The sequence below is a fragment of the Malus domestica genome, chromosome 08 (genome assembly GCF_042453785.1).
Source record: "Malus domestica chromosome 08, GDT2T_hap1".
Lineage (NCBI taxonomy): Eukaryota > Viridiplantae > Streptophyta > Magnoliopsida > Rosales > Rosaceae > Malus > Malus domestica.
Window position 1 is genome coordinate 177,205 of NC_091668.1, and position 10,719 is coordinate 187,923.

Consider the following 10,719-nt stretch of genomic DNA (forward strand, 5'->3'; position numbering starts at 1 on the left):
AATACTGTAACGCACGCCTCTCTATATACCCAAACCAACCCCGTCAGTCTCTTTGGGGGCGTTTGTTGCGCCGGACTATCTCAGACTGGACTAGTTTCAAGGATTAAGCTGGACTGGCTTAGACTAGACTAAGCTGGACTAACTTAGTGAAACGTTTGGTGTAGTATTGAACTAAGAAGCTGGATAATAACAAATTCTAATATTATATTATTTAATATATAAATTATTAATATTTTATTATGATCTAGGTGACCGGAGATGATGATGAGTCTATCGGGAGTGGTTGTTGAGCATGACGAGGACGAGAGATGATAGTCTTAGCTAGTCCCATGGTTATTAGGGGGTCTTGCTAAGACCTCTTAGTGAAGGGTTTTGTCCATGCTAGTCTCCTTTAGTCTCATTAATGTTAGTCCCAGTATAGAACAAACACAGTATTGGACTAACCGCTAGTCCAGTCCAGTCCCGTTAGTGAGGCAAACAAACGCCCCTTTTGGTTTTAAAAACCCTAACATTTATCACACAGAGGAGAGGACAAAGAGACAGCCCTCCCCTCCCCTCCCCTGGTACGCCACACGCCACACGCCACACGCCACACGCCACACCCCCACATCCCTCACCACCTCCCCACCCCTTCGTATACTTAGCAGCCAGTCTGCCCTTCGTCGCCACCGCCGTCTCATCTGGTTCGTTTTCTTCGTAAGTATTTGGTGTATTTTGGTCCTGTGTATCTGGGTGCCGGAAAACAAAGATCAAGAGAGAACTGTTTGATTATTATTTGAAAATCAGTGGGCATATTATTTTCCTCTGATTGTTAGTATTGATTGAAATTTGACAAATTAGTAGATGGTGTGTTGGGCGATTTGGATACAGTTTTAGCTAATGACTCTTCTCTTGAAGCCTTTGGGATTAATGAAATTGACCAAGTCCTCCACTTACTTCAAATTTTTACAGATGTATATTTCAATTTCTGTTTCTTGTGTAAATATTTTTTTTTATGCAATCCAATCCAGCCTTTGTTTGATCATGCGCACCGCATGTTTTACCAAATATAGACAAAAGAAAGGGGCATATGTCTTTAATCTCTTTCTCTCTCTCTCTAGCTTAATCTGATTTTGTTGATTTATTGGGGATAGAATAAGATTAGGAAATGGCAGACCGGTTGACCCGTATAGCAATCGTGAGCTCCGACAGATGCAAGCCAAAGAAGTGCCGCCAGGAATGCAAGAAGAGCTGTCCTGTTGTCAAGACTGGTATATTACAGTATCCCTTCTTAATTTTATTATTTCCATTGTTTCTATTCATAAAGGAAATAGCATATCAGGATTGATGAATCACTCAAGATAATGGTTTCTTTTATTTTCACAAAAACTTGCAAATATTTTCTTGTTTCTTGAATTATGAGCTTGATATATGTTTCTTAAGGGTATTGCGATGCACAATTCTTGATCACTTAGATTCAGTAGCTGATTGTTTAGCATGTGAACTGTTATTTATCACGAAACTTATTATATGTGTTCAATTACTTGATAACTCTTGCAAGTTGAATTACCCATAAACTTTATTAAGCTCTAACTAGATGGTACATGAAAGCAAGGAAAGATTCTACTAATGGCTACTTACAGGCATGAGCTCCAGTATATAGTGTGGTGGCTCCAAATAGATTTGATATTTCAGTTTTGGCAGAGTTCCTGTATTGCATTCTAATATAAAGCTGATTTTCTAGTGTTGAACACGTTTATTAATATACTGTTGTCTTATAGTGCTAAAAATATACACCATCTTTACCTAACTAATCAATCTACAGGTAAACTATGTATTGAGGTTACCCCTGCATCAAAGATTGCTTTTATCTCGGAAGAATTGTGCATTGGGTGTGGTATCTGTGTTAAGGTCTGTAAACATTGTTGTTACTGTTCTTTTGTGTTCCCTACATCAGTTGGTTCTAAACTCATTCATTGGACTATGTTCCATCTCATGACGTAGAAATGCCCATTTGAAGCAATCCAAATCATCAACTTACCAAAGGATTTAGATAAAGATACGACCCATCGTTATGGGCCTAACACTTTCAAACTACACAGGTTAGCTCCTTACCACATTATTGGGAAGTGATGATGACCATGTTATCCTTTATGTGGCTAACAGAAACTCACAATTTCAGGTTACCAGTCCCAAGGCCAGGTCAAGTTCTTGGTTTGGTTGGAACAAATGGCATTGGGAAGTCGACTGCCCTCAAAGTTTTGGCTGGAAAGTTGAAACCAAATTTAGGCCGTTTCAAGGTAATACTCCTTACAAAATTCCTTTCTCTGATATGTATAAAATATTATTCAAATTCATTTAGCTGTATTCTTTGATTAACTTGTCTTCATTTTAATTTTTTTATTTTTTTAGAATCCTCCAGATTGGCAGGAAATCTTGACCTACTTCCGGGGATCTGAGCTGCAGAATTATTTTACCCGTATTCTGGAAGATAATTTGAAGGTACCTTTTGATGCTCATAACGTTTATTATCGAATTTGAATGATTTAGACGAATAGAAATTTGTCTGTTCTATCCAAGGTATTTTTGAGCTGCAGTGCCTTCTATTGCTGCTTCCATTACTAGGTGGGTGCTCTTAGTGTCATAAATAGGATGGTCAACATACCTTTATACTGTCTTCACTGTATCCCGATGAATTCCAAGTTTAGTGGTTCTTCTGGCCTAGTCTGTAGAAACAAAATGCATGCGTTTCAAATTTGTTTGTTTTTGTAACTATTATACTGTTTTATTTAATAATTTTTTTGCTTCATGCTGATTGCATAATTATATTTTTCTTTCCTTCACAGGCCATTATAAAGCCCCAGTATGTTGATCACATTCCAAAAGCAGTTCAAGGAAATGTTGGGGAGGTGCTCAACCAGAAAGATGAGAGGGATATGAAGGAAGAACTGTGTGCTGATCTTGAGCTGAACCAGGTTATAGAACGTAATGTAGGGGATTTATCAGGTGGGGAGCTTCAAAGATTTGCCATTGCTGTCGTTGCCATACAGAATGCAGAGATATATATGTTTGACGAACCTTCAAGTTATCTTGATGTGAAACAGAGGCTTAAAGCTGCCCAAGTTGTCCGATCTTTGCTTAGGCCTAATAGGTCTATTTTTATATATTTATATTTCTGAAATTTTCATTGCATGTGTTTGCTGGATTCTTTTTCTTGATTGTCTTCCTTCATGTTTAGCTGATCGGATATTTCCTTGTGTTTTCAGCTATGTAATTGTTGTGGAGCATGATCTTAGTGTCTTGGATTACTTATCAGACTTCATTTGCTGTTTATATGGGAAACCGGGTGCGTATGGAGTTGTGACACTTCCGTTCTCAGTTAGAGAAGGAATCAACATCTTCTTGGCCGGATTTGTCCCCACCGAAAATCTTAGGTTCCGAGATGAATCTCTGACATTCAAGGCAAGATTATAAATTAAGGGAACATTACCCCAACCTACATGCTCCACTCAGAAAGCTTCAACATACAAGCTTCAACAAAAGAAAATTCAAAGAACTTAGCGAAGAAGGCTTTGGTGTATTTAACACAATACGTTGAAATGAAGGAAAACTTATTTATTGATATCCCCGATAAGCTACAAATATGTACATATACATGCGTCAAAATAAACAAACAAGATGGAGCCTTCACAAAGGTTGCTTAGGAGAAGTCTCAGCAGTCGGTAGAGCCCCAGAAAGAGAAGGCATCGGAGGGGGATCATTCGGAGCCTCAGTACTGGACAGAACCCTAGAAGGAGGAGGCATCAGAGGTTGATCATTTGGAGCTTCATTACGCGGTACAGCCCCAGAAGACGAAGACAATAAATGCCTTTGGAACAAACCCACAAATCTCTGATGATCAAGTAAAACCTGACCATCAGTTTCCTTCATCTGGTCAAGCTTCCTCTTCATGTTTGTAGCATAGTCATGTGCGAGCCGGTGCAACTATTTATTCTCATGCTTGAGCCCTCTAATCTCCTGTTTGAGACTCATCACTTCGGCCGCCAATGATTCAACTTGGCGGGTTCGAGCAAATAGGCGTTGGGCCATATTAGACACAGAACCTGCACACTGAACACTGAGAGCCAGTGAATCCTTAACAGCTAACTCATCAGACCGTTTGGAAAGTAGTCTGTTATCTTTGGGAGTGAGAAGGTTCCTGGCCACCACCGCAGCGGTCATATCATTCTTCATCACGGAATCCCCAACGGTAAGAGGACCAGTAGGGGAGACGAAGGATGGGCGCCATATGTTGTCTGGAGAAGGCGGGGCTGCCTCTTCAACAAGGTTCAAGTCAAAACGACGGTCGGAGGGGCCAGACATTTTCAAAGGTATTGAAGAGAGAAGAGGTCGGACAAATCAAGATCTTAGAAGTGCAAGAATGGAGCTTCTACTGGTGGAGATTCAAGTGTGCTTTGGAACTTAATGCCAGCCCCTATAAAAAGCTGCACTCGACGGAGCTTCAGACATCGAAGAGGCGCCTGCTCAGAAATCGAAGAGGCGTTTGCTTTCTCAAAAGCTGGGCTGCTTAGAGACCACGAGGGTTGATCTCATAAATCGAAGAGGTGTCTGCTTTCTCAAAAGTTGGGCTGCTCAAAGACCACGAAAGCCGATCTCAGAAATCGAAGAGGTGCTCGCTTCCTCAAAAGCTGGGCTCCTCAGAGACCACGCGGGCCGATCTCAGAAATCGAAGAGGCACCTACTTTTCCAGCTTTGTCAGCACCTGTCACACGCACACTCAGTTTTGCGAAAATTATGGGTATTCTGTCGAAGACTTCTGGGGAAGTAGAAAACACATGAATCTTACTGTCCAATCACCCTCTTCCCACACGCAGCAATAGCTCATGGGTACCACAGATAACTTTGCCAAAGTTCTCTGCCAAAGTTGAGCACATGAAGCTTGCAGCTCCCACTACATCGCTCTGACCAAGAAGGGTAAAAGAATAGCAAAGAAACAGCACTAACAAAGTTTAGACCTATAAATTTTGAAGGTCTAGCTACCATATTATTACCCACAAGGGTAAAGGAACAGTACCACTGTTGGATAATTGGAAAGTCCCTGTGTGTCAACCTCTGTGCCTCGTGGCAAGGTAGACTAGCAAACATGCCCAACCTTTACTCACATTCGAGAAAACACTCCCAATAAGATTGCTTGCTCCAAAATCGAAGAGGCACCGTCCTCCGAATCTCGAGAGCCAGACTCCCAACATGACTACTTTCTCAAAAATCAAAGAGAGGGTAAAGGAACAGTACCATTGCTGGATAATTGGAAAGTCCCTGTGTGTCAACCTCTGTGCTTCGTGGCAAGGTAGACTAGCAAACATGCCCAACATTTACTCACATTCGAGAAAACACTCCCAACAAGATTGCTTGCTCCAAAATCGAAGAGGCACCGCCCTCCGAATCTCGAGAGCCAGACTCCCAACATGATTACTTTCTCAAAAATCGAAGAGACACTGCTCCCCGAATCTCGAGAGCCAGACCCCAGCATGATTGCTTTCTCAAAAATCGAAGAGGCATCGTTCTCCGAATCAATCGAAGAGACGCTCGCTTTCTCAAAAGCTGGGCTGCTCAGAGACCACGAGGGCCGATCTCAGAAATCGAAGAGGCACCTTCTTTTCTAGCCTTGTCAGCACCTGTCACACGCACACTCAGCTTTGCGGAAATTATGGGCATTCTGTCGAAGACTTCTGGTGAAGTAGAAAACACATGAATCTTACTGTTCAATCACCCACTTCCCACACGCAACAATAGCTCATGGGTACCACGGATAACTTTGTCAAAGTCTCTGCCAAAGTTGAGCACGTGAAGCTTGCAGCTCCCACTACATCGCTCTGACCAAGAAAGGTAAAAGAATAGCAAAGAAACAGCACGAACAAAGTTTAGACACATAAATTTTGAAGGTCTAGCTACCATATTATTACCCACAAGGGTAAAGGAACAGTACCACTGCTGGATAATTGGAAAGTCCCTGTGTGTCAACCTCCGTGCTTCGTGGCAAGGTAGACTAGCAAACATGCCCAACCTTTACTCACATCCGAGAAAACTCCCAACAAGATTGCTTACTCCAAAATCGAAGAGGCACCGCCTTCCGAATCTCGAGAGCCAGACTCCCAACATGATTACTTTCTCAAAAATCGAAGAGACACTGCTCCCCGAATCTCGAGAGCCAGACCCCCACCATGATTGCTTTCTCAAAAATCGAAGAAGCATCGTTCTCCGAATCTCGAGAGCCAGATACCACATACCACTTTTTCAAAGTGCTCTGACAGAGTTAAAACATGTGAAGCTGGCAGCTCCCACTACCGTGCTATGACCAAGCAGGGTAAAGGAATAGCATTACTACTTGTTGTTAGGGAGACTCCTATATATGTCGACCTCCATCTCCAACGGACAGGCAGACCTGCAAAAATGCTCAACCCTTCCTCATATCTGAGAGGGCACTCCCAACGAAGCCTTTCGAAATATTCAGCTTTCTTTCCCCCCGATAATACCTCTGCAAACAAGCTATACTAGAGCAAGAATATCTCATATCATCAGGGTTAAAAGCAAGAGTATCCCATATCATGCTTTTTCCCTGTCTTTTCCTTTGGCCTTGTTTTTACCTGCAAGACAAGGAGAAAGAAAGCAATCAGTCAGCACTTGAAATCAAGCTCCCAGCCAGGAACTGACAGCCTGGAACCCCTTACCTGATTACTTACCTGGCATTGCTCTCGAGTACTCATCTTCAACATCTTATGTTGCCAGGGAAGATACCGCATCTGCTTGAGGAACAGATAGGGCAAGTGCGAAGGATACAAGGAAGCATGTGGAGACAAGCGTAACAGCACACATGCCGATCCATCCATTACTCTGTCAAAAGCAAAAGTATCCCATATCAGCAGGGTCGAACGTACTCTAGATTTGATGGACTTGTTTTGACCCTCAAATTCTTCAGTCGGCCTTGTACTCTGGAGGAAACCAGAAAACCCTCCAGCTCAGTTCAAGAATAAGCCTGTGGAAAGTTACTTCTTCAAAAGCAAAAGTATCCCATATCATCTCTTCTCATTTTTCTTCTCTTTATCCTTCATGCTGCTGCAAGATGGGGAGAAGGTGAACAATCAGCCGGAGCTCTGATTGCTTACCTTGTCTGTCACCTCTTTCAGCAAATCCCCTAGCTCGGCGACTTGGGGGACTCCTACTACATGGTTTGTATCGCGCTTGACCAAGCCTGAAACTACAAGTAAGCTTCAAGTGAAATTGATACATTACCTTGTGCATCTCCACCAGTTAAAGATACCACCCCTGGATGGAGGAAGAGTACTTCCAGAGAAGCTGCCACATCTACCTATGAGACAGATAAGGCAAGTCAAGAGGATACCACACTCCAATACTTAGAAGTTTCGTGATTACGAGATCATTCTCCCACAATATTTCCCAATGTCATTTGTACTCTAATGTCATTTGTACTAAATCATTCACTTGTACTCACTAAAGGAGAGCTTGAACCTATGTACTTGTGTAAACCCTTCACAATTAATGAGAACTCTTCTATTCCGTGGACGTAGCCAATCTGGGTGAACCACGTACATCTTGTGTTTGCTTTCCTATCTCTATCCATTTATATACTTATCCACACTAATGACCGGAGCAATTTAGCGAAGATCACAAAAAGCGACCGTTTTCGCTACCTAGGATCTATCTTACAAGAGAACGGAGAATTAGATGGAGATCTCAACCATAGAATACGAGCTGGATGGATGAAGTGTAAGAGTGCATCCAGCATGTTGTGTGACCGTCGTAGGCCACTGAAGCTCAAGGGAAAATTTTATAAGACGGCAATAAGGCCAGCGATGTTGTATGGCACAGAATGTTGGGCGGTGAAACATCAACACGTACACAAAATGGGTGTAGCAGAGATGAGGATGCTTCGTGGGATGTGTGGGCACACGAGAAATGATAAGATTGAGAATGAGGATATCCGAGGTAAAGTAGGAGTAGCCGAAATTGAAGGAAAGATGAGAGAAAATCGGTTCCGGTGATTTGGACATGTGCAAAGAAGGCCGACTGACGCTCCGGTTCGAAGATGTGACTACGGGACAGAGGTTCAGGGCCGAAGGGGTAGAGGAAGACCTAGGAAAACTTTGGAAGAGACTCTAAGAAAAGGCTTAGAGTACTTGGATCTAACGGAGGACATGACACAAAACCGAGCGCAATGGCGTTCTAGGATTCATATAGCCGACCCCACTTAGTGGGAAAAGGCTTTGTTGTTGTTGTTGTTGTTGTATCGGTCTTCTGACTTATCAGTACTTTGTGATTTACTTGGTTGCCTGTATTAGGTTGCTGAGACACCACAGGAAAGTGCTGAGGAAATTGAGACATATGCACGATATAGATACCCATCAATGAGTAAAACTCAGGGAAACTTCAGGCTTCGTGTGGTTGAGGGTGAATTTACCGATTCTCAAATTATTGTGATGCTGGGTGAGAATGGAACGGGGAAGATAACATTTATTCGTATGCTGGTATTTTTAGTTTCTTTTTGCCATTTTCTTTTTCTTCTTTAACAATAGCTTTGCAGTTTGAGATGTTGATTTAATGTATATTCATCCGATTTTCAGGCGGGTCTATTGAAACCTGATTCTGTAGAAAATTCAGATGTGGAGATACCTGAATTCAATGTTTCTTACAAGCCCCAGAAAATCAGTCCAAAGTTTCAATACACTGTCAGACACTTGTTACATTCAAGAATTCGTGATTCATATACTCATCCACAATTCATGTCAGATGTGATGAAGCCTCTTCTAATTGAACAATTAATGGATCAAGAAGTCGTGAATCTCTCTGGCGGAGAGTTGCAGAGGGTTGCATTATGCCTATGCCTTGGGAAGGTAAATTTTGTTTATTTACGTTTGTGTAGGACACTTTGTATCTTGGGATGCATTCATTTGAACACTTTGTGGTACTCTTTTATATTTGTTGCCTTGGCTGCATCTGAGTGGGTGGAATTGCCTGTCTGTGTTTGGAAGTTGGAAATGGATCCAAGGTGTTGTTCTTTGAAACACAGACAATCCCACCCACTCCTTGGTCCCAGTTTTAAGGCGGATGCATGGTTACAAGACCTGCTGTCATGGGTCAGGTTCCGTGCCTTTGTGGAAGCTTGCTTGCAAGATCTGGCATTCTAGGGGATACGAGAACTATATTGTGATCCCTAGGAGTTAGCCAACCTCTAGGCATTGTTCTTTATTATATTGACTCGAGTAGTTTATAGTTGTATATTTTTCTTTCCTCTGAGTTTGCGAATGAAAATTTTCTTATGCCACCATTAAAGATACAAGTTTTTCTTGTGAGATAGGAAACATGTTAGGTTTGCGCCCAAATAATTGAGGAATAAGAATGTGTCAGTTCTCAGTATGCAAGTCATTTATCTACCAATATGTTAAGTGGGTTTCTCTTGTGGCAATCTTGCTGTGCTCTGCTGCATAATAAACGATGTAAATATAGTGATTAGATGTTCATAAAAACAGATTCACTTAATTTTTTTTAATTGTTTGATGCCGGTAAGATTCTGCGTTATAGTTTGCAGCCTGCAGATACACTCTAATGTCCGCTTCTATTTACTGAATGCAGCCTGCAGATATTTATCTGATAGATGAACCAAGTGCTTATCTTGATTCTGAGCAGCGTATTGTTGCTTCCAAAGTCATAAAGAGGTTTATCCTTCATGCTAAGAAAACTGCTTTCGTGGTTGAACATGATTTTATTATGGCTACCTACTTGGCGGATAGAGTTATAGTCTATGAGGGGAGGCCGTCAATTGATTGTATTGCAAATTGTCCCCAGTCATTGTTGACTGGGATGAATCTATTCTTATCTGTAAGTGTTGCAATTAATGTCATTGCTCTCTCCCTACCTCGCTGTGCACAAGTGACTTCCATTGATATTTTTGTTTGTTTGTTTAAATCGTGCAGCATCTTGATATCACATTTAGGCGTGACCCCACTAACTATCGCCCAAGAATCAACAAATTGGAGTCAACGAAGGATAGGGAACAAAAAGCTGCTGGGTCTTACTATTACCTGGATGATTGATATAGTCGTGATGGTATGTTTCATTATTTACTCTGTTTTTCATGTTTTTGTTTTTGTTTTGTCAGAAGGTGTTCCACTTGCAGTCTTGGCCAAATTCGGAGGGCGTTAATATGATCTTAAAAATGGAATCACAGCTGAGTCATGACGTTCTGACAAATGATCGGAGGTCCTTTTTTCACCAGAGGCGAATGAGTTTTATGCAGTTATGGTAAATTAGTCTGTCATTGGGCGGGAGGCAATCTAGATGTACAATTTATGGTCTCATAGTATCAGTGATTGCATTTAACTTTATGTTTGAGGAAAGGATGTCTTTTTGTGGTCGTTGTGGTGAGATGAGGTTCCTTGATAGATGTTTAACTCTTGTGCTTTCTGGGTTTATGTGACGGTGCTTTCATCTCTCGTGATAAATTTTGCTTTTTACCAACAGAAATTTAATTGGCGTCAATCTTGTTCATTCTATTTGCAATCAACTCGTCACAACTTGTCGTCTCTACTCCATAATAACAAGAAGCTCTAATTTGCGGGCTAGCAATCCTCATGTGAACCTTCTTAGCAATAGCACCTGTCTCCCTCAACAACCTAACAATTTTGGGAGACGTTAAAGCCAATTGGGTAAAAGGAAGAAATAGAA

At 41.7% G+C, this 10,719-nt stretch overlaps 1 protein-coding gene across 6 annotated transcripts; it reads left to right on the forward strand.

The window, feature by feature from the left end:
- The first annotated feature begins 517 nt into the window (after positions 1-517).
- On the forward strand, positions 518-10,518 carry LOC103440176 (ABC transporter E family member 2-like). Of its 6 annotated transcripts, none has more exons than XM_029106516.2 (13): positions 518-696; positions 1,134-1,250; positions 1,805-1,890; positions 1,984-2,081; positions 2,162-2,279; positions 2,392-2,481; positions 2,826-3,130; positions 3,246-3,441; positions 8,337-8,522; positions 8,619-8,888; positions 9,628-9,873; positions 9,969-10,101; positions 10,172-10,518. In XM_029106516.2, the coding sequence occupies exons 2-12, from the start codon at positions 1,148-1,150 to the stop codon at positions 10,086-10,088; spliced, it is 1,818 nt and encodes a 605-aa protein (XP_028962349.1). In that variant the 5' UTR covers positions 518-696; positions 1,134-1,147; the 3' UTR covers positions 10,089-10,101; positions 10,172-10,518. The 6 variants fall into 6 exon arrangements, with proteins under 6 accessions (XP_028962349.1, XP_070683058.1, XP_028962351.1 ...); XM_070826957.1 differs by having other exon boundaries at positions 9,628-9,710; XM_029106518.2 differs by having other exon boundaries at positions 518-683; positions 9,628-9,710.
- Positions 10,519-10,719: the final 201 nt, after the last annotated feature.